Here is a 23,772-nt window from a genome sequence, read left to right on the forward strand (position 1 = left end):
ATATCAATTATCGCTTATAGAAAATTTTTTTATAACATTATTACACATAAGTAGTGAATATTAAAATAAATTTTCATAAAGATAATATAATCAGTTGCAATATTTAAATATTTAAAATGAAATATTTGTATTTAAAACAATTAGATATTTTTTAAAATATTTAAGTGACAAATTATGTTATTATAGAAATTTGTAAAATAGAGATAAAAATTGAAGAAATTATTAAATTTATAGCATTTATTAATATTATCAAATAAAAACGCATTTTATATAATTTGTGCATTTTTTTTTATTAATATTATATTTTAAATATTACATTAGAAATGTAAATACTAAATGATTTTTTAAATATTTTGCATGATATATTGCGTAATATAATTTTTTAAAGACATTGGTAAAAAAATTAATAATATAAATTTAAAATAATAAAATAAATTGTACTTGAACATACGCTCGCGTATTATATTAAAAAATATTTATATGCAATTTAAGTACATTAGGATATGTATTTTTGAGAATACTGTAATAAAGCAATGTTAAAAAAAATTCAAATTTTTCTATATAAAAAATAAAATAGATCATATTTATGATACGTTTATGTCTTTAGTATTGAAAAAAGTTTTGAATTACTTTTTATTACATTGCAATTTTATCACTAATAAAATATATGTATTTATTTATTTACAATTGAAATCATGTCATTGCACTATTATAAATATACAGTCTATTACAAATATACAGAAAAAATCAAATTTGGTAATGTGGCAGTTATATGACTGATAAAAAAATATTTTATTTGTTTATATCTAATTTTGTATTAAGAGTTTTTCGAAAAGAAAAATTAGCGTTACGTAGTGATATTTTTGTTTTTATTCAACTGTGGTGAAATTTGCGTTCCTTTTGAACTGCAATTTCGACTATTGATAATCTCATCTATACTTTGTTTTAATTCTTCCATTTCTAAAATGTCCAATGGTAAAGATGTTTGTGTTGCTATTTCTCGAGCATTACCAGTCTGACCTTCAGATTGCATTAGTCTTGTTAATTCAGGACAGCATGAAGTTAGACTAGATGCTAGATTACCTATTCCAGCTTTCCTGTATACTTCTTTTATTTCTGCATCACTTTTCAATTTAATATCACTAGATTCCTGAAACAAATGTTTCAAGATGGTTTCATCTTGAAGCAGATATTTACTTTTACGGCCTTCTCTGCTCCGTCTATCACTTTCGTGACTATAACTTTTTGAACTTTTGTTACTAATTTTGCTCTTGCTACGTTCATGGGGTTCTTCAGGATCTAACATCTTTGCTTCTTCTTCCGGTTGACTATCATCACTATCACTATCTTGATCATCCTTCTCCATATTTCCACCTTCAACATCTACATCTTTTCTTGGCATTCCTTGATGTTGTTTCTCCTCACTACTTAAATTTTCATCACTACCACTTTGTCCTGGAAACAAAAACGGAAGCAACATCCCTGGATTTTTTCCATCAAACAGTTTAGAATTCAAAGCACGTTCATCTAAACCGGCACTAGCCGATCGTCTCTTCATATTAGGTACTTGAATAGGTGGTATTCTTGAATTACCACCTATAGTTAATGCTGACAATATCTGTGCACCAAGTTGACTTTCTTGTGACGTTGTACTGCCTCTTCTAAACAATGGACCTACTTTACTTGATCTTGATTTTCCAAAGTCTCGTCGCCGTTTTCCACGTCGACCGCGTGAACTGCTAGCAACTTTCCGCGTTGTCTTCAATTCAGCTATTTGAACTGATATTTGAGAGTCTAAAGAATTTCTCCTGGATTCTACAGATACTCGACGCACGCTGAAGCTAATTTCAGAATCTACAGAATTTCTTCTATTACTGGATACAGATCCCGTTGTACCACCAACGAGTGCACCTCTACGAGTAACTAACTTTGGTAAAGCAGCTGCCCATGTTGAACTGAAATCTTGAGAAGCTACAGAATTTAAATCGAAGTTTAAGCCAACTGGATCTTCGTGAGTATTGTGAAAACTAATAGATAATCGACCAGCATTATTAAATGTTTTCCGTTTTGCAAATGCTTGAGCGATTACTTTATGTTTTTTTAGTCTAATAGGTTCTTCAGTTTCACAATTAAATGTTCTAAAATATAAAAAATTATCGTATTATTTATTAAATATAAATTAATAAAAATGAAAAGATATTTAAAATTTTACCGTCTAAGAAATCTAGTCCAAGTATCTACTGTTGAACCAGTCCATACCCATGAAGACATAAGAATACCAGCAAAGAAGGGTGATAGTAAATGTAACTGCATTTTAGCTGCACTTGGTCGGACTTCCATTTTACATTCAGAGATATCCAAATATTTTGTAGTTATTGCACATCTATGAATAAAATATAAAATTTTAGATATGATATATTTACATATTTTTTTTTTTATGTATTCTTTTTCTTACATCATATAATTTCTAAAACTTTGATGCCATTCTGAAGAATGTTGAAATTCATAAATATGACAATAAAAAGTCACCACAACTGCAGCAAATGTAAAAATTGAAAACAATCCCATACGTACAATAGTTTCTCGTATTTTAGAACTTGCTCTTTCAGATATAATTTCTTGGCTACTGATTTTTAATCGAATCAAAGTAATTAATCCTAAAATTATTTATAATAATATTAAATTAAATTAAAATTTTGATTTTTTAATATTTATTTTTATTTAGAAAAAGTACTTACAAATCTTTAGGAAAGCATACAAAAAAATATATATATATTTTTATATATAAATTGCATATAATGAAAAGTTTAATTACAAACATATAAATTAAAAACATACCTCTGGATAAAAAATAGCCTCCAACCAGTAAAACAATCAACACAGGACCAAGTAAAAACCAAGCTCTGACTGCATGATTAGTGTAACCCACAAAACATATACCAGTAACACTATTTCCATCAATTTCTCCTAATCCCATGATTGTGACAGTGAGGACAAGTGGCAAACACCAAGCAATTAAATGAAAATATGAACCCTTTTTATCAATTCTATCTTGGATTTTGCCTAATGCTTGAAAGCTCATATGCCAAGCATATGTAAGAATCACAAACCAGACCATAGCTGCCATAAGGGAATAATACACAAGAACAAATACTACGACACATGATAAATTTTCTCCACTGAAAATATATTAGTACACAAAGTTTATAAGTTTATATCTAACTTGATATAATTTTAAATAAAACAATTTATTATATACAATAATTTACTATACACATTAAATCATCTACCTTGGTTCACTCATTCTTAAAGTTCCATCTTTTCTACATACAATTACTTCTCTACTTCCTGGTGTAAATTGAGCAAGCCATCCAATACAGGATACCATAAAACAACAATTGATATAAAATATTACTAAAGCTGGATATTTATTTGCACTTCTCCAATCAATTAAAAATGTTATCTAAAAATAAAATATAAATGAAATGCAATATATTATACATTACATTCTAAATCCTTTGTCTTAAATAATTATTACTTACAATTGTAAACAAATTGAATGAACCACAGATCCCTGCAGCCCAAGCAATAAAAGAATGAATTTGTTTATGTTCATCTGGCGTAAAAAGTGGATCATTACATTGTAATCCACAACCTTCAACTCCTTCAAAAATAGCAAGGGTATTATCAGTTGGGACCAAAGGCTTTAAGCATTTGCTAGAAATATTAAATTTCAATTCTCTGATATCATTTTTACATAATCTAGGAAATAAATCTGTATTTTCACATTTAACAAAACTTGGCCATATTGTATGATTAAATACAATTCTACAAGGTCCTGAAACCATTTTACACATTTCTTGTGATGGTAAATCTACTGTGTCATTGATACATTTTGGCATAAATATTGAACACAAGAGAGGTTGAACAACTGCCCAACACTTTGGCACATGTCTTAATGTTTGTAATACATGTAATTTTTCCTATAAAATAAATACATAATATTTAATATACAATGAATAATCAATCATAAAAAAGTTTTTTCAATCATAAAAAGAAAATAAAAAAAAACAGAAAATAATTTTAAATTTGAAGAACTTATTTTTTAAATTTAAAAATTAAGAATTATATTCTTACAAATTTAAAATATTTATATATATTATATTATATATATAAGTATTTTAAATAAATAAATAAATATATATATATATATATATAACAAAAAATAAAAAGTAAAAATACTTCTATAATATCTTGAGTTATATGTTCAGGTATAAGTTCCAATGTAGTAGTACTATATGGTAATCTTGTGCCCATACATGTATTCTTTTGCATCTCTACACATTTTGCATGCCTATGACAATTAAAGGAATCAGATGGTAATTCTCTTATAGGATACCTGCCCAGCAGGTAACTAGAATCCTTTATTCTATCTCTGGAACTTAGTTCTAAACTTTGTTTCCATGTTTCATTTTCGCCATTCAAATTAGTAGCAAATGCATGTGTTAGTTCTGATGATACTCGATGAAAAAATATAAAATAATAAACCAAGAAAAATGTCATCTAAAAAAAATTAATAAGATTGAAATTATAATAAAATATATATAGCAGTATTTTCTTATAAAATTTCATATCAATGCAGAATTCTCCGATATACTATTAACATGTTGTTATTAAAAAAAAAGTCACATATATTGCATCGAAATAAACAATAAAAATATTTTAAGTAAAATTATATACCTTCAGATACATCCTTAAAACTATTGTCTTCGGCGTGTGGGTTTTGCCGATAATTCGATACTCTCACCACTAGGTGTCTACTTCTATCTCGCAAATAATTCTTCCAGTCTTCGTTTCTACAAATACAATTTTAAAACTCATCTCCCATGTGTGTATAGCAAAAACCATCGACTATATCCATACTAACGGATTCCCGGGCCAGTCACTATAAGCTAATTATTTTGTGGAGACTACTATATTCAGTCTTAGAGAAGCCCGCCCTCTTCGTTTCATTCGAACAAAGCGTGTCTTGCATCTTCTTCTATGCCCTGTGACAGTTGCATCCAGCATACGAACAGTTCGGACCACACAACACGTTGCGTTCTCTGCAGGCCACCCACGACGAACTCGATGAACTTGCTCCATACCTCTTTCCGGTGTTTTGAATGCACGGCTGTATAAGAAGCTTTACAAATAACTCACCAGTGGCAGAACTATCATTGATGCGTGATGATGATCTGCGCATTCAACGCGGGAAATTTTAGAAATAATGAACAAATAGTAACAATATATAATATTATATATAATAATTTTTATTAAAATTGTTATAATTATTATGCTATTATTATTTTTTATATTTAATAGTAATTATTTAATAATAATTTTATATATTATAAATTACTTTTAGTATATAGTATAAAAATTGTACAAATTTTAAATTATATAATAAAAATATTTTGTTAAAATTAAGTTTAAATTTAGAAACGTAAAATAATATTCTTTTATAAAATTTTTTGTATATATATATATACTAATTACATCTAATTATTATTCAATAAGCTGTAAGATAAAACGCAAGTCGGTTCATTTACATAATTTACAATATAGATAACAATATATAATTTTTTTAATGAAATAAACAATGAAACTTTTATATCATTAAGTATAATAAAAATAATATAATAAAAATATAATGTACATAATAATTTTGTACATAAAATTTGATTATTTATCTGTCAATTATTTTTACTGGTGTCGACCTCTGTAACTATTTTCCTCGAACACAGATGTTATAGCATGTGAATTGTCAGAAGATAGTGGCATGTAAGATATTTTCGATGAATAGTTTATTTTTATGAATTTGATAAGTCCATATTACGATTAATATATATTCTATTTCGGTAACGACGTATTAACTCGTAAAACTTTATTGATTTTCTTTATTTGACTTTTATTCCAATGTAACAGGAAATATGATAATTGCCCCTATAGTTGATTAGCTGCTGGTGTTGATAATAACATGCTGTTAATATATGATAAGCCTGTGCCGTGTATGTCTGCATACAAGTTGGAATTAATAGCAGCCGAACGATTTTTTGGCAGTCTACGATCAGTATTTGATAATAAAATAATCCATAAAGTGACTGATGTGTCATAAAATAACCTGAAATTTTCGATTATTTCAATCTTTATTATTTACTTTAAATCATAGAGATAAGAAGGTAGGATTTTTCTTCAATTTTTTGTTAAATTAAAAATGAATAATTTTAGTGAAAAATTTAATATTTTTTATAAAATGCTTTATATTAGAATTCTTTTGCAGTTTAAAATGTTTAAAATCCTTTACTTGGAATTATATTTATTGCTTTTTGGAAATTGTATTGGTGATTATTCAGATTGGGATACAAAATGGCAAATATTATGTCCTGGTTTATATCCCAGAGCTTTTACAAGTTACACACCCCATGGAAATCTTTCTAGTGGAATATATACCATGCAACCTCATTTAAGTAGTATGAAACACTGTGTGGCAACATGTTGTACCAAAACCACATGTAATGTGGCTCTTATGCATAATGGTACTTGTTACCATGTGCAATGTGAAAGTTCCAAAATATGTATGCCTTTATATAGAAAAGATTTGGCAAATGAAAATCCTCCAAGTATGATTCTAGTTAAACCTGTGGAAGAAGATGAGATGTGGAGTGATTTATTAGATCAGATGAATGATGATACTGGGTGAGATTTCATATAGAATTTTTTATCATTATTTTATTTCATTAATATTTATTTTAATACTTGTAGAGGGTTTCTTATGGATGGTACAGAAGGAGATCATATTCTTTTTGGTGGATCAAGTTGTATTACTCAAACGAATTGTTTAGAACATGAAATTTGTGTGAAATCTGAAGATAAATCTGATATTGGAATTTGTCAATGTTCTACTGGATTTAAACGTAACATGGCAGGTAATTATATTATCATTTATTAAATATTTTGAAAATTTTTTAATTTATACGATGATAAATTATAATAGGAATTTGCACTTTGATGGAAGACATAGAACTTGGTGTAACACCACAAATGAAAACACAAAATATAAAAGATTCAAGTACATCTGTAAAACCACCAATAAAAAGATTATTAGTCTCTGTTGTTTCAAAAGAAGTACGCTTACCAGAAAATGAAGTAACATTATCTGCCTATACTGTACCAGCAGAACAAAAAAATGAACATTATAATTATGCTTGGAGTCTTTTAAGTCAACCAGATGGTCATACTGGTATAATGACTAATCAAAATCGCATGACTGTAAAATTAAGTAACTTATCTGAGGGTTTATATACTTTTAAAGTAACAGTAAATGGTCCAAATGCCTATGGTGAGGCATATGCAAATGTTAGTGTTTTGCCACGTAAGTTCTTTTATTATATTTATATTTTTTTAAAATTTATAATTATTATAATTTCATAATTTGGTATTATTTATAGCTAAAAGAATAAATCAACCCCCTATTGCAATAATTTCACCTGCTTCGCAAGTTGTAAAATTACCAAATACGGGGGCTGTGTTAGACGGTTCGTCAAGTAAAGACGATGATCGTATTACTTCTTACCGTTGGGAATTACAACAAGGTCCTATTGGATATCATCCTAATCTAGTTGATACACCTACTTTACAATTAGATAATCTTATCCCTGGCAATTATACTTTTAAGTTAGTTATTGAGATTATTTTATTGTCTATTTTTAAAAATATTAAAAAGACAATATTAATCTTAAATTTTTTTTCAGATTAACAGTTGAAGATTCCAATCATATTACTAATTCTACGAGTGCTAATATAACAGTTTTAAAAGTAACTGATTATCCTCCTAGTGCAAATGCAGGCCAAGATATTATCATATATTTACCTCAAAATACATTAACGCTTAATGGTAATTTAAGTACAGATGATCATGGAATAGCAAATTGGGAATGGACAAAAAGTCCTTCAGATCAAAACAAAGCAGTAGATATGCAAAATACGAGAACGCCGTATTTACAATTATCTAATTTGGAAGAGGGAATGTATACATTTGTGTTAAAAGTAACAGATGATTCAGAACAATCTTCGATAGCCGAGATTCATGTATTTGTAAAACCACCAACTAATAAACCACCAAAAGGTAATTAAAGGATTTTTATTATTTTCATTTTTTAATGAAAAAATTAATTTTATATTATGTAATTTTAAATAGCTGATGCTGGCGAAGATATAACTATAGCGTTACCCGAAACAAAAACTGTACTTGATGGTCGTAAAAGTAAAGATGATATTAAGATTGTATCATATCATTGGGAACAAATGAGGTAAATTTAAGTTTATATGTATTAATTTATATATTAGTTATTATATATATATATAATATTATATATTAATTATATATATATATATATATAGTTATTATATATTATATATTATATGTTTATTAATTTATTTAATTATTATTTATTTAATTACTAATTATTATTAATTATTATTATTTAATTATCTAATAATGCATTAATGATATTAAATTTTATTGAACAGTGGGCCAAATAAAGCTGAATTCTCAGCAATGAATGAATCAGTTACGAATATAACAAAATTAACAAAGGGTGATTACGAATTTAAGTTAACTGTAATTGACGATAATGGAAATAAAGATTCAGATGCTGTCAAAGTAAAAGTTACACAAAGTATGAATAGAATTTTATCCTATATTTTATAAATTAAATATTTATAATTATTTAATTAATAAAAAATTAATTTTATTGTATAGATAAAAATGCTCCTCCAAAAGCAAATGCAGGTGGGGATCAAGTTGTTGTAGCACCTATTAGTGCATTAATTATTAATGGATCTCGATCAATTGACGATTTAAGAATTAGTGAATGGACATGGACAAGAGATCCATCTAGTCTTGCTATAGGTACTATAGTTCAAAATACTGACAAATCGCCAATTTTAATGGTAATATTTAATAATAATATTTAATATACGTAAATATAAAAATTATAAATATTCATAAAGAGTATATTTAAATTTCATTTTTAGCTGACTGATATTGTGCCAGGTAGATATGTTTTCAGACTAAAAGTAATGGATGATCAAGGTCTTAATAGTGAGGATACTGTATCTGTGATAGTAAAACCAGGTAAATGACTTAAGAAAAAAATAAAATAAAAAAAAATATATTTTAATAAAAATTTATTATTATATATATATTTTTTATAGATCCTCAATTATTGCATTTAGTTGAATTAACGTTGAATATTGGAGCAAATATGTTAACAGTATCGCAAAAAAATTCATTGGTATTAAAATTGCAAATGTTATTACGAGATGAAGCATCAATTATTGTTCGAAATTTAAGAGCAGAACCACATACTGGTAGAGCTGTTTTAATTTTTTATGTTGAAAAAAAAGGAAAAGTTACTATGCATGGACCAGAAGTAGTTAAACGATTAAAAGAAAAATTAAGACAAGATTCAGGTCTTCTTCAATTATCTGTGGCAAATATTGATACTGCTGTATGTCAAAATAATTGTTCAGGTAATGTTTTATATTATATGTTATATTATAAATAATTTGTATATAAAATTTATTCTTAATAAATAGGTCATGGAGTATGTGATCAAGAAACAAGATTATGTATGTGTGAAGCATTTTGGATGCAAAATTTAATACAGAAATATTTTGGTAATGGTGACTCTAATTGTGGTATGTTAAAATAAATACAATTTTGATATAAAAATATCAGTTGATACAAAATAAGCTAATTTAGAATCATATATTTTTTTCAGATTGGAGTATTCTTTACGTAATAATAGCATTACTGTCTCTAGTCGTGTGTTGGGTTGGTCTTATTTGGGGTCTTGTTTGTCTGTGTCAAAGAATATGTATAGGTAAACGTCGTTCACTTCGTACTAAGAAAAAACCACCACGATATTCTCTTTTACAACCAGAACCAGAAGACGAAAGCAACACATGTATGATATCTTTTTTTTAATTAAATTTCAAAATAATGTTAATTAATAGAACTTTATGATTACTTTTTGTTATTATTTTTTTTTAGTTTCAACTCACAAAATGGTATTATCTGAATCAGATACGGATTCTGATGATGTCTTATTCGAACACCGCAAAGCGAAAAATAGCAGTCAAGTAAGAAATGGTAAATCTCGAAATGGCTTTATTAAAGTGGGTTCTAGAGTGAAAACATGAGGTAACAGCTACACTTGTTAGTGTTGAAATCAATCATTCTTTAAGTAAATTGTAATTTAATTATACATTTCAGGAATATATAAAATATAAAATCTCGTTAAACGACGCACATTCATATATGTTTGGCCAAAAAGAAAAACGAAAAAAAGCATAAAAAATACTAGTCAGTTACAGGGCTGTAATTTTAAGTATGTACTTAACAAGAAAAATATGATTTCTCAAACAGAAGTTGCCACTTGTAAAAAGAATTTAGACGTACTTAAGTATTGATTAGAGAAATAAGAAAACACATGTTCACTTCATTGCGTCTTGTTTGATTTATTTGAAATAATATTTATTAATATCATGCATTTGTATTTGAAACTTATTATATATAATTATATATATACTGCTCGTATACATGCGAGCGGTACTATAGCACAATGATCAAATTTGATTTGATTACGGCCTTAGAAAATAATTGGAATTAATATTTATATAAAATAATCATTTCTTGTGTCCATATATCCCTTGTATGTAATATTTGCTCTTTAATATATATATCATCGATCTTATTTTTACACTGCATATGAATAAATAATAAAATTTATTGTCTATATAGTTAAAGTAGTAATTAATTTCATTTTTTTTTAATTAAAATTGTATTTAAATATTTTTTAGTAATTATTTTTTATTTTTACATTTTATATCTCATTATAATTATAAGTATATATAATTTAAGTAACAAGAAATAATTTTAAGTTTAATATAAAGCTATGATTTAGTTTTGTTTGCACTTGCTTAATATTATTTTTAACTCGTTACGCTATAACAAGCGCAAAGTAGTGCAAAAGATACTACGAATTTATTCGTAAGTTTTTACTTGCATTTTTATTAAATAATCTATTGAAAATGTAATTTTATTAATTAATAAATTAGCTTAATAATTTAATGATGTTTATGGACTTCGTTAAATATAAATCTATAAAGAGTTGTTGCAGCAAAAAGTCGTCAATGAATGGCGATAATGAAAATAATGATTTTTATAATAAAAATTACATGTTTCTTGAGCAAACAAATAATTTTCAAACTACTAATTCCATTATTAATGTAAAATCATTATATTCTGTTAAAAATAAATGGTAAATTTTATTTTTGATATTATTTAAAAAATTAATAAATTGATAAAAAATATTTATAATTATTTATAAGAATTTATAATTTTTTATAAGAAAAGCTAATTTTAATTTAGCTTAATTTTGTTTATTTAGTTATGATAATTATTCAAAGTTGCATTTATCATGGACAAATAAAACAAATTCTATACATCAATTTTTTAAATTACCTTATGATATGAAGATTCAAATAAATGATCAAGATATACAAGATAAAACTTTTTCTTTCTTGGAGGAAAATAAAGATTTTCAATGTCCTAGATGTAATCAAAATATGCAGGAACCTAGATTACTTCTTTGCTTGCATCCTATATGTTCATTATGTGTTTCAGAGTTAATGAATATATGTAAGTGATTTAAAATTAGAATTTTAATTTAATTTCTTAAAAATATAATTGATCTTATAATATATTTTTTTATATTTATAGCATTTCCTAAATTTTCAAAAGATATTACAATCCAAAATTTTCAATTGGAAACTAGTGAAAGTAATTATTATGAAACTTGTCCTTTATGTGATTTTCAATTATCAAATGCTAATTCGATAATTCCACCTTCACATTATATCCTTCAACATCGTTTAATAATGAATGCTATCCATTCTAAATTTGCAAATAAAATACTTTGTGATATTTGCAAAGATGAAATTGTAAGCATTAATTAATAAACAAAATAAGCATCATTTAAAAAAAGTTTAAATATTTTATAAATATATTATTTTTAATATAATTTTTTTTAAGGCAATGGTTCAGTGTTCCACATGTCTTCACAATTTTTGTTTAGATTGTGGTATAGAACATCAACAACAAATTACAATGGAATTAAAACCACTAAAACATTCATTAAGACCATTATGGGAAGCTACAAAAGTACGACGTACTGTACTTTGTCAGGAACATCCTACACATGCCTTACATTTTTATTGTATTGCATGTCAACAGGTTTATAATTTGCTCTTTTAGTTAATATTTTTCTATTTAATGAATATCATTTTTTAAGTATATTTTTCAGGTATCCTATGAAGAATACATATGGAGCATTCAACACAGAGGTCATGCAAGTGAAAATGCTATTGAAGCTGCAAAACAAGTTATTTGATATTTAACAAAAATGCTTCAAAAAGCAAAAATACTTTTAAATATGCTCTTAATCCAATATGATCAAGATGCATTTTTAAATACTTCTGAAGAAATAAATAATATTTTCATTTCAATGAATTATAGGTATATCAAATATAATAATTTTTTTCTAATTATTTATTAGATAAAATAATATATTAAAAAATATACATAATATACAAATATTATAAATATTTTAAAATTAAATGTATATTATCATAATAAGAAAATTTTAAACATGTATATAGTTTGTAATATAAATTGTAATAGTAATAAATTGTCATGTGATGATTATAAAAAAACTAAAAAATTTAATCAAAAATATTTTGAAACTGTCATTTGAGGTACAATTTACTATAATACTGTAAAATATTATATTATATTATAAATTTACTATAAGATAATAATTTATATTATATTTATATATTATATGTAAATACTTATTCATAAAAATAATAAAATATACTCATTAAAATATAAAATAAAATAATATATATTTATATATATATATTTATATTTATTTTTAAATTAATAACATTAAAATAACAATTGATATTTCTGAAAACTTAAACAACATCCATAACGAAAGATTAATCCACAGCAAGATCAATGGTGTATACCAGGATGTCCAATGTGACCATGTCCACAGCCTCTATATCCACCTTTAATTAAATTATATTTTATATTATAATAGATAATAGCATATAATAAAATTATTCAAAGAATATATGTTATATAGGCATAATTCCTCCACATCCGCAAGTAACTTCTTTCTTACCACCACTTGAACAAAATGTACAACGATAGATATCAATATGAGATCTAAATATGTTCCTTATATCTTCACAGGAATTTTCTGCAAAGTTATTTTTACTCAAAAAAGAAAAATAAATAATATCTTTATGATTGAATGAATATTTACCTAATACATTATTACAAACTCCTAAAGTTTTTAATCTTTTTATTATTATGTTAGCAAGACTCAATATTTCTATATCTGAACCATCTGCAAGTAATTCATTTGTAAAAGAAATATCATGAAGAAGTTGTCTTGCTCTTTTTAATCTATTAAATTCTTGAATTCTTTTATATGCTTCTCTAGTATGTGATATTGTTGTATTGCAATTCTTTAATTTTGTTTCATCATTGAAGGTTTTATCGAAACATCTAATTAGATTAAATAATTATCAATACTTGTAGGTTAAGTTATGTTATATAGTTATATTATATAGTATTTTCTAATATAAATAATGATATTATATAAATCTATATTATAAAAATAATATTTGTCATGTGATGAGTGTTTAATAAAATTCTTTATTTACATAAAATAATATATTATTTATAGAATAATATATATTATTTGTACTGTCATTTGAAGTTCAAATATATTATATTTATATTAATATATATATTTCAATAAAATATATTTTCATGAGTTTCAAAGTTACTTTCTTACACATAATTATATACACGATTACAATTATATTCTATTATAATTTTATAATTAATACCGTCGTTTTTCACAATTATTAATTTGAATTCCTGTAACATTTTAAAATATATAATATATAATATTTAATATATCAGAAGATATTAAAATAAATCCATATTTTATGAAACAAAAATATATTTTATATGCAATATAATCTTTGAATGTTAGGTTAAAACAATACTTTTCTCAAAATATGTTTGAAACATAATTATTTTAAATAAAATATTCATTACTTCCATCTATAGGAATTATTTTATAATTTATAATTTATATTCATATATATTCAAAAATATAAATTGTTTTTCACGAAAAAATTATACGAACATATACTCTTCAACTACCACTTAAAACAACAAAATTATATAAGTTTTTGTAATGTAAATTGTTTAATTTAAATTTATATAAAAAAATGTTAATATAAATAATTTAATATAAAATAGATTAATTATTTTTTTTTATTTCTATTAATAAAATGTAATATAAATGTAATATATTTCATTTGTAATTATACATTATATTGACGCTATAGTAGTATCATCAAATTTTTTATTTATTATTTATTTATTATATTTATTATGAATTAATATGAATTTATATTTTATATATTTATATATATATAAAATATTTTTTGTAAAATATGAATTCATAATTATAATTTTAAAATTTTTGTAACTAATCTCATATTCTTTTATGATTAAAAAATAAATGAATAATTATTTTATAAAATGTTAATTATTTTTCGTTAAATTAATATTAAGCAATATTAAATAAATTTAAGCACATAAAATATTTCGTTTTATTATTATTATTTATAATTGTTTGCAATTATAAAATAATTGATAAAATTTATAATCTATAAAATTAAACTATAAAAATACATACATATGTTATATATGTATATATGTTTAATATTAAACATATATACATATAATATTAAAAATAATATGTACTATGTTTACTAATAAGAATAATTAAGAATAATAAGGTACAAGTGTTTTTAATCCTAATATTTTGGAATATTAAGCTACTACTAATTTTTGTATTTTAAAATAAATATAATCATAAATTTAATAAAAAAAATTATTACACACTACAATTAAGTGCAACTCCTAGAAAATCTTCGAATCCAATAGTGATTACTCCTGTTTGTTCATTATCCCTTATTCGAAAAGCATCTGAAAAAAGAAGTTAAAAACAATAATATATAAATTAATATAAATAATATGTACATAAAGTTTAGTATTTAACATTTTTATTATTTTAATTTTTTTATTTATTTTTAAATATTTATTTACCTGTAAATCTCTGAATTTGAACACATAATACAATAAATTGATCTATAGTGATAGTAGAATGACCAATAGGATCACTTTTTTTTATTAAAAATGAAATGAATTTTGGACTTAATCTATATCCCATTTGAGTTAAAGCTGCACTTAATTCATTTTCTTGTATACTTCCAGAATTATCATGATCAAAACCACGAAAGACACCTAGCCATGCATTAATGTAATTATAAAGAGCTTGAAACTCAAGTAAATCTATTGTACCATTTTTTTCCTTATCAAACATTCCTATAAGAAAAAATTGTCTAATAAATTATAATGAGTTTTAAGAATATATAATATAATATACATACCTATCATAAGTCTACAAGCTGTATCTGAAAATGTACCCCCTTGTCCATTTGCTAATGCAGATTTTAATTCTATAGCTGTGATTCTTCCACTGCCATCTCTATCAACAGTACCAAACCATTGCTGTACTTCTGGACTTATTTGTGTTTCAGGATTAGTTGAACCATACATTGTATTCTAAAAATTGATAATATTCACTTTAAAATAATAAAACATGAATTTTTTATTTATTCATAGAATATGTTTCAATATATAAAATATATTAATTGAAATATAATTACTGGATATGCCATGACTAGTGTTTACTAATTGTTAAACAGTATTATTTGTAAGATGCATTTAATATTGTAATATCATACTATAGGACTACACAATTACAGTATAAAGCATAGATATATACATATATGTATGATCTATTATACATGTTACATAGATAACTAGTCATTCATACGATTCGAATAATACTTCATTAATTTTTTTATATTTAAAATAGTGTTTGTATATATATATATATATGTTTCATATAAAATAAAAAATATATTTTATTTTATAATGTTTCATTGTAATAAAATTAATAATTTTTATATTTTTATAGTTAACGCGCTAAAATGACAGTGCCATCTTACGCATTGTTTTGTATCTAATACGATCGTGTACACATATAGAGAGTAGGATATTCTCTAGTATTCGCTTTGCTTGCTTTTCTGACAGTAGTATTAGATAGGAAAAGGACGACTGTTGAACATTATTTTAATCTTTGTTAATAAGTAACTGATTTTGATCCCACGATGGACGATTTACAGAATTATAAACTGCAGCTTCAACAGGTGAGATTTTTATATTTAACCTATCACAAAGAATGGAATGACGAGTCCATTTTTGGTAATCTCTTTTTTGTTTATGACATCAAAACATGAAATAAAGTTTATATTTTATTCTATTTTATTATTTTAGGTAGAAGCTGCACTTACTACGGATCCTAGTAATGAAGAACTTCTTAAACTAAAAATTGATCTTGAAGAAGTAATAGAGTTGACACATGATTTAATTAAATCACAACAACAAGAAAAAAGGCAAGCCAATGGTATGGATGCTAAAGATCCTATTTTACTTGCAGTTTTGGCTAATAAGTGGAAGGTTGGTGATCAGTGCATGGCACCTTGGAGTGAAGATGGCAAGTAAGTTAAGTTATAATTTACATATATATTTTTGATAAATTAAAAGTTATTTATTCTTAATTACAATCAATAAATGAATGTGTTTATGATAATGACATGTATTTTTATTACATTTTTCTAGATATTATGAGGCAACCATAGATGCAATAAGTGAAGATGGTGTTGTTAATATAACTTTTAATGAATATAAAAATACAGATGTCACTATGCTTAGTCAGTTAAAGTCTGTAGCTAAAAGGCCAGCATCAGATTGGGCAGATCAAAAATCAAAGTGAGTTGACAAGCATTTATTTATTTTATTTATCAATAGTCATTATTAACATGACCCTTCCCCTGCAATTTTAAGCACATATCAGTTTTTTGGAGAACATTGCGGGATAAGTTTTATAAGAAACAATGATTACTAATTGTTCATTTTTCTCCTTATTCCTTAATTCCCAATTGGCCACGATATTCACTCCACTGTTTGGTGTGCTTCGATCTGAAATTCCATTATTGTTCATTTGTCTCTTGGTGTCGCACTGTTGTACATCGCCGGAATCCAGGAAAAGGTAACAAGAAATAATAGATTTTTGTTGAATTTCTTTTTTTATTCTTTTTATTGTACGTGATTTTTAAATAATATAATACACATTTATATTATATTTCATATTTAAATATGAATAAAATAATAGGGTATTATAATAAGAATATAATGATAAAGTTTATTAATTTATAAAATGAATAATCATAAGTAAATTTTTAATTATAATTTATATTAATAAATTTAGGGTGAAATAAAATTCCATTTCATCATTATTCTTATAAATATTATTCTTTCTGAAATAATAGCAATAGCAATCACTATTTTTATGTTTTTATGTTATTTAATAAAACTATATACTTTTATATATAATGAATTTTACAATACATAATATTAATAATATTAACAGCAATATTAATATATTAATAGAATTTATTACAGCTATATCTTTTATGTTTTATAAATTTTAAAAAAAATTTTATATGGATATATTCTGATACATTTATTTTTAGTAGTTAACTTCATGAATGATGGGCTTATTAATTTACAGAAAAATGCAAGCCGCTGCAGTAGCAGGCTCAGATCCTAATAAACAAAGGGAATATTTAAAGAAAAAGAAACAAAGAAAACTCCAACGATTTAAAGAACTTGAAGAGGAACGTGAAATGGAAAAAAATAAATGGCTAGCATTTACAAATAAGGTATTATTAATAAATATTAATAAATTATTATTAATAAATTATTATTAATAATAAAATTGAAATTTTCAATTACATTTTCAATTATATTTCTAAATTATTAATTTGTTGTATTTTTTAATATAGTCTTCAAAAAAAGGTGTAATTAAAAAAAGTATATTTGCAACGCCAGAAAATGTGAATGGTCGAGTCGGAATTGGTACTTGTGGCGTAAGCGGTCGAGAAATGACTAAATTTAGTAATGGTGAAAAATGGAGAAGAGGAGCATGAATGCTATTGTAAATATGAAATTTAATATTTCGTGAGATAGAACTATCGATTATTGTTATTATTACACTGAATTCAGTTTTGAAAAAGCTGAACATGTATGTTTTGTGTTGCAAGAATGTTTCTGAATATATGAATGAAGTGTGTTTAGCGGTATTCATAGATTGTACGTAGGTATTATCTTATGAATGAACAATGACCTCAAGTATCTGGAAGGTATTTGGATTTTCTACCTTTATGAAATGAATGATTGACGTGAATGAGTGTATTTCTAGATCAATACATTTATGTGGATATGATTTGTTTATAATCTGTAATGAATATGAATAAATGTATATTTTAAAGTCAGATAATGAAATTTTGAAATTATTTATTAAATCCTTTTATAGAACAAGATTATTTTAAAATTTCTAAATATATAAGTTACTTTTTGAATATTTGAATAATTATAAAATTATTTAATTGATAAATTTTTTGTGGTTAAATAAGTTATTTTTTATTTTGAAGTAATTAAAATGACAAATTAAATAAATATCATAATACGTTATAAATATGAACTAATTACATCCTATATTATGCTTAAGTAATTAAGTAAATATACATATAGTTTATGTCGTTAAAGAAATCAAAAATGGTCGCTCTGTTGTGGAATAACACGTCACCAGTAGGTGATATATTTGAGATGATAAGATTAATATAAGAAGTTGATAAATTGGAAAAAATGAATATATTAAAATACTATATTTTAGTGGAAACTTGTAATAACTGTTGCTTTGTTTAAAATACTAGAAACTTATTCTAACCTATTTAAGAAAAAATCATCAATAAACATTAAGTATATTTAATATTTTTTTTTTCATTATGATAATATGATTATATCATTTAAGTTATATTAGTTGTTGATTTATTTGAAAATATTAAATAGTATATATTTTCATAAATGATGATATAGAGATGAATCTTCAAGAACAATTTTTTATGTGCCTGTCAATTTTTTATTTAAGATTTTTAGAAAATTAAAATTGATTGAAAGCAAAAAGACTGATTTAATTGTTAATAAAAATTAATTAATTATTTTATAAAAATAAAATATTTATCAAGAAGATATGGAGTCAAATGAAAGAAATAAATTATCAAATGGAGATGTTATAAACAATAAAGATATCGATTGGTCTAGATATGGATTACACAATAATACAGAAAGTCAAAAAAATAATGAAACACAAAGAAATAATAGACAATATGAAGAATTTGGATCTGAAATGTATCAAACTGGAGCAAATGAATTATTTGCTCAAGAATATGTAATTAAAATTAAAGATAAGATAAAATATTAAAATAAGTAATTAAAATAAGAAAATATGTGATTTGATTTAAAACTTATATTTTTTAGAGTGCTGATCCTTGGTGGAAATCAAATTTTTTTATTTCTCAGCCTGTATTATTTGGAACATGGGATGGAGTTTTTACATCTTGTTTAATTAACATTTTTGGAGTTATTGTCTTTTTAAGATCAGGATGGATAGTAGGTCAAGCTGGTTCTTTCAATGCTGTATTAATAATTTTATGTACAGGTAATAACAATAGTTTCTATATGTCAATGATAGTTAATTTTAAATATTTGAAAAAATTTGATGATTTATTTTAGTATGCATTGCATTGGTAACAGTATTATCTGCTGTGGGAATATGTGAAAGATGCCGTGTAGAAAGTGGTGGAGTTTATTTTTTATTATCACATGTGTTAGGATCAAGATTTGGTGGATCTATTGGATTACTATATTGTTTTGGACAAGTATGTGAAATAATTATTATATAATAATAATAATAATAATAATAATAACAATAATAATAATAATAAAAGTAATAATAATTTTAGAATATTACTTAAAAATTTTTTTTAGGCAGTGGGTTGTGCTCTAAATGTCCTAGGATTTGGAGAATCTATGGCTGGTCTTGTGGGTTTAGAGTCTGCATGGGCAGAACGAGGTTTTGCTTGTGCTGCTGTTATTTTATTATCTATTATTAATATTGCTGGTGTCAAATGGGTCATAAAACTTCAATTTATTTTATTATTAATTTTATTGCTTGCTGGTGTAGATTTTATGGTTGGAAGTTTTACTCACATAAATGTTGGTAAGATAAGATAATCTGTTAAACTTATATATTATATATATTTCTATTATTATTTTGGATATATATATATAATCCTATACAAATTATAGAAGCTGGTTTTGAAGGTTGGTTATCAGGAAATTTAAAAAATAATACTTTTACCAACTATCAGGATGGATATAGTTGGTTTACAGTTTTTGGCGTATTTTTTCCTACAGTAACCGGTGTTTTAGCTGGTATTAATATGAGTGGAGATTTAAAACATCCATCTACTGATATTCCTAATGGCACATTGGCAGCTGTGGGAACTGGGTAAAAAATAATAGTTTGAAAATATTTATATTACATTCATCATTAAAAAATTAATTATAATTCTGTAATTTAATTTCAGAACATTTTTATATTTATGTTTTTCAATATTTCTCGCGGCAACTTGTACTCGAAAGGCACTACTTACAAATTTTATGATTGCATCAACAGTATCAGCAATTTCAGTATTGCTACTAGCAGGTCTTTATGTTTCATCATTTAGCAGCTGTTTGGGTGCAATGTATGGTACACCTCGAGTTCTTCAATCTATTGCTAGTCAAAATGTTTTACCAGGAATTAGTTGTTTGCAAAGAGGAGTAAGTGTAACAAGAAAACTTTTATTATTTAGATTATTTATGATTATGATACTAAAATAATTTTGATAAATTTTAGAAAGGACCAAATAAGGTACCTGTATATGCAATGTTAGTTGTTGCTGTTGTTACATTGACTTTTATTATTACTGGTCAAATTAACACACTTGCACCAATTGTTACTATGCCTTTTCTTTTAACTTACGCGTGCTTGGATTATGCATATTTTGCTCTTGCACAAACATTCGATATACAATTGTCTAGAGAACAAAGATTTCGAACACAATCTCCAACATTTGATCGTGATTATGGTTCTGCAAGTAGAAATAATTCGATAACGGACACAGATAACGATTTAGATAATTTATTCCCCGAACGAATAAGACATAAAAATCTAATCGTAAGTATAGATAATTGTTTCATTTATTATTGATGAGAAAATTAGTATTTTATTCATTATTTTATTTTATTCATTATTTTAAACAGTATTTTATTCATTATTTTCAGAGAAATCCTAGTCTTTCTGAAAATAATGTTTATATAGATTCTTCACCAAGTGTCGATGAAAATGGTAGTGGAACTGATACTTCAGAACGAAAAATTCATATCCATAATAAATTAGGAAATTGGTATAGTCCTTTATGTAATAGATGGTTTTCATTATTAGGTGTAAGTCTTTTTTTATTATTATTAAATTAATGATATTTTTTAATATAATTGTGTAATAATATAATTGTGTAAATTTAATGTGGATTTATTTTATAGTGTCTTATAAAATTACTTATTATGTTTCTTGTTCATTGGAGCTATGCTATTGCTAATATTGTTGTCGTTTTTCTCGTTTGGAGTTACATTGGCCATGCTAATCCTGCAGTTAAACCAGGTGTTTCATCTGAATTTAAATTATTTAAGTGGTTGAAAATGTTATTGTTAAGGATTATGGGGTAATTTTTATTATTGTTACAATTTTTTTTCTTGATGTATATAATGTATATTGATTTTAATGAAATGTTATTTATAAATTTTAGAAGAAAAGTTTATGATTATGAACAAATTGTCGTTACACCCGTGCATCCTGGTGTTGAAACTTGTTCAGCTCAATTAAATGAAGAAAACGAAGATTTTGCTGGAAGGAGAAGATATCATCAAACAGCTACTGTGACGGGACAATGTGTCAGTATTGATTGAATATTTGCAGGATAACTAGGCAAAATTTCAAATGGAAATCAGATATAAATTATTTGAACAGAAGGAATTGTATAGGAATCATATTATAAAATATATTTTAAAATAGAATGAAATAAGAAGAAGAGCATTGTAATTTACAATATTATTGACCGCACAAAACTAGTCTAGTTAAGAACATTTCATATCTTAGGTAAAAAAAATTTTTTATAAAATACCATCACAACCTGATAGCCTTAACAGTAATGATAATTAAATAAAAAGAAAAAAGAAATATGCTATGTCACGAGAATAATAAATGAACAAAGTCACATGACTTTTTGTACTAGTTTAGTAAATTATATTAGACAATTGAAATGCCATACTGCCAGAAGCATTTCTAAAATGGAGGGTCCATTTCTAAAATTATATATTCAGTGAATTATTTTAAGAAATATTTCTTATGATGTGAGATTATTTATTCTTTATAGATTTTATAATTTGTAGTTAAACATAATATTCTATGTATCATTGAAGATATCGAAAGATAATGTTGGATATCAAACTATTTATAATATATAATCTGTAAATATGTAGTAATAACATATTTATATGCTATTTAACATTTTTATAAGTATCGTCAAAGATGAATATGTTAACAAATATATATATATAAAACAGCTAAAATTTGAATTTTTATTTTATTTCTTACCTTTTTTTTCTTTCTTATATATCTTTAAAAAATTATATAAATTAAATTAATTTATATAATTATATAAATTATTATATAAATCTTTAAAAAATTTATTAAAAAAAAAATTTATGTCAAAAATCACTTTTTTATTATATTTTTTGAAACTTACTACTCTAATCAATTTTATATATACATTTATATATTTGGCGGGTTTTTATATTTTATAAATTATATTACATTTATAAATCTTTTAAAATTGTTTTATTATATACAAAAATATCAATATTTTTATTTAATAATGCACTAAATAGAATAATATTTATTAAAAAAATAAAAGTTTTAACTATATATTATATATACGTATCAAGTTTTAATTAAAATACATTTCCGGTTTACTTTCCAGCAAGTGTATTGACGTACGTAGTGCTTAGTGAATAGAATCATTTGGAAGTTCGAATAGTGCATGAGATTATCTTTTTATATAAATTATTCGTGTAATTTTATTTTTATAGTGTAAATATACATTTTACGTTGTTACTTGTATATTTTTTAAATAGTAATAAATCATTAGATATATTAAGTAATAATTATTATCATTTATTTATTCGTGATTTATAATTTGATAAAGTAGTACGTTAAGTGGGAAAATTTTTTAAGTGCCTTGTCAATACTTCATTTTTACAAAATCAGGTAAAATTTTTAAAATTGAATTTTTTATTTCTAATAATAAGAAATTATGTATGTATCAAAATATTTCTTTGTTTAGTTATTTATTTTATTTAATTTTATTAATATTTCTTTAATTATTTATACTTAATACTTTAATTAATTATTATTTTATAATTATATTATAATATAT

General features: G+C 24.2%; 6 protein-coding genes across 14 annotated transcripts; 4 read left to right on the plus strand and 2 right to left on the minus strand.

The window, feature by feature from the left end:
- Nucleotides 1-529: 529 nt before the first annotated feature.
- On the minus strand, nt 530-5,249 carry LOC122712226 (protein smoothened). The gene is made up of 9 exons (XM_043931686.1): nt 4,928-5,249; nt 4,741-4,856; nt 4,243-4,563; nt 3,543-3,983; nt 3,291-3,463; nt 2,839-3,179; nt 2,456-2,657; nt 2,213-2,383; nt 530-2,138 (listed from the first exon to the last, which is right to left on the minus strand). Exons 2-9 carry the CDS (start codon nt 4,750-4,752, stop codon nt 848-850), a joined length of 2,952 nt encoding a protein of 983 aa, XP_043787621.1. The 5' UTR covers nt 4,753-4,856; nt 4,928-5,249; the 3' UTR covers nt 530-847.
- A 555-nt stretch (nt 5,250-5,804) lies between these two features.
- LOC122712207 (dyslexia-associated protein KIAA0319-like protein) lies at nt 5,805-10,793 on the plus strand. Of its 4 annotated transcripts, none has more exons than XM_043931651.1 (16): nt 5,805-5,823; nt 5,968-6,221; nt 6,323-6,738; nt 6,805-6,968; nt 7,037-7,414; nt 7,491-7,716; nt 7,794-8,167; nt 8,240-8,351; nt 8,572-8,720; nt 8,804-8,994; nt 9,079-9,178; nt 9,259-9,576; nt 9,643-9,744; nt 9,828-10,013; nt 10,100-10,249; nt 10,322-10,793. In XM_043931651.1, the coding sequence occupies exons 3-15, from the start codon at nt 6,329-6,331 to the stop codon at nt 10,246-10,248; spliced, it is 2,859 nt and encodes a 952-aa protein (XP_043787586.1). In that variant the 5' UTR covers nt 5,805-5,823; nt 5,968-6,221; nt 6,323-6,328; the 3' UTR covers nt 10,249; nt 10,322-10,793. The 4 variants fall into 4 exon arrangements, with proteins under 4 accessions (XP_043787586.1, XP_043787585.1, XP_043787588.1 ...); XM_043931652.1 differs by lacking the exon at nt 5,805-5,823 and adding an exon at nt 5,882-5,900; XM_043931650.1 differs by lacking the exon at nt 5,805-5,823 and having other exon boundaries at nt 5,846-6,221.
- A 90-nt stretch (nt 10,794-10,883) lies between these two features.
- LOC122712208 (tripartite motif-containing protein 42-like) lies at nt 10,884-12,665 on the plus strand. The gene is given in 5 exon segments (XM_043931654.1): nt 10,884-11,369; nt 11,499-11,749; nt 11,831-12,051; nt 12,143-12,343; nt 12,414-12,665. Coding segments are annotated over 5 exon segments (1,116 nt in total). The 5' UTR covers nt 10,884-11,178.
- Nucleotides 12,666-13,016: 351 nt separating this feature from the next.
- LOC122712296 (peflin) lies at nt 13,017-16,044 on the minus strand. 5 transcript variants are annotated; one of them, XR_006346306.1, is made up of 7 exons: nt 15,934-16,044; nt 15,655-15,829; nt 15,311-15,589; nt 15,107-15,190; nt 13,443-13,687; nt 13,299-13,376; nt 13,017-13,182 (listed from the first exon to the last, which is right to left on the minus strand). XR_006346306.1 is itself a non-coding variant. In XM_043931827.1 (5 exons), exons 1-5 carry the CDS (start codon nt 15,943-15,945, stop codon nt 13,127-13,129), a joined length of 606 nt encoding a protein of 201 aa, XP_043787762.1. In that variant the 5' UTR covers nt 15,946-16,044; the 3' UTR covers nt 13,017-13,126. The 5 variants fall into 5 exon arrangements, 3 of the variants coding, with proteins under 3 accessions (XP_043787762.1, XP_043787763.1, XP_043787764.1); XR_006346305.1 differs by having other exon boundaries at nt 13,017-13,376; XM_043931827.1 differs by lacking the exons at nt 13,299-13,376; nt 13,443-13,687.
- Nucleotides 16,045-16,340: 296 nt separating this feature from the next.
- On the plus strand, nt 16,341-18,676 carry LOC122712300 (survival of motor neuron-related-splicing factor 30). 2 transcript variants are annotated; one of them, XM_043931833.1, is made up of 6 exons: nt 16,341-16,479; nt 16,607-16,830; nt 16,952-17,101; nt 17,376-17,381; nt 17,904-18,054; nt 18,178-18,676. In XM_043931833.1, the coding sequence occupies exons 1-6, from the start codon at nt 16,441-16,443 to the stop codon at nt 18,319-18,321; spliced, it is 714 nt and encodes a 237-aa protein (XP_043787768.1). In that variant the 5' UTR covers nt 16,341-16,440; the 3' UTR covers nt 18,322-18,676. The 2 variants fall into 2 exon arrangements, with proteins under 2 accessions (XP_043787768.1, XP_043787769.1); XM_043931834.1 differs by lacking the exon at nt 17,376-17,381.
- Nucleotides 18,677-18,953: 277 nt separating this feature from the next.
- On the plus strand, nt 18,954-22,896 carry LOC122712246 (solute carrier family 12 member 8). Its single transcript, XM_043931727.1, has 10 exons — nt 18,954-19,622; nt 19,712-19,892; nt 19,967-20,112; nt 20,222-20,453; nt 20,543-20,744; nt 20,824-21,058; nt 21,135-21,455; nt 21,563-21,724; nt 21,821-21,999; nt 22,084-22,896. Exons 1-10 carry the CDS (start codon nt 19,425-19,427, stop codon nt 22,241-22,243), a joined length of 2,016 nt encoding a protein of 671 aa, XP_043787662.1. The 5' UTR covers nt 18,954-19,424; the 3' UTR covers nt 22,244-22,896.
- The last annotated feature ends 876 nt before the right edge of the window (nt 22,897-23,772 follow it).

This window comes from Apis laboriosa, unplaced genomic scaffold (assembly GCF_014066325.1).
Source record: "Apis laboriosa isolate Shangri-la unplaced genomic scaffold, ASM1406632v1 scaffold1_cov151, whole genome shotgun sequence".
In the NCBI taxonomy this organism is placed as follows: domain Eukaryota; kingdom Metazoa; phylum Arthropoda; class Insecta; order Hymenoptera; family Apidae; genus Apis; species Apis laboriosa.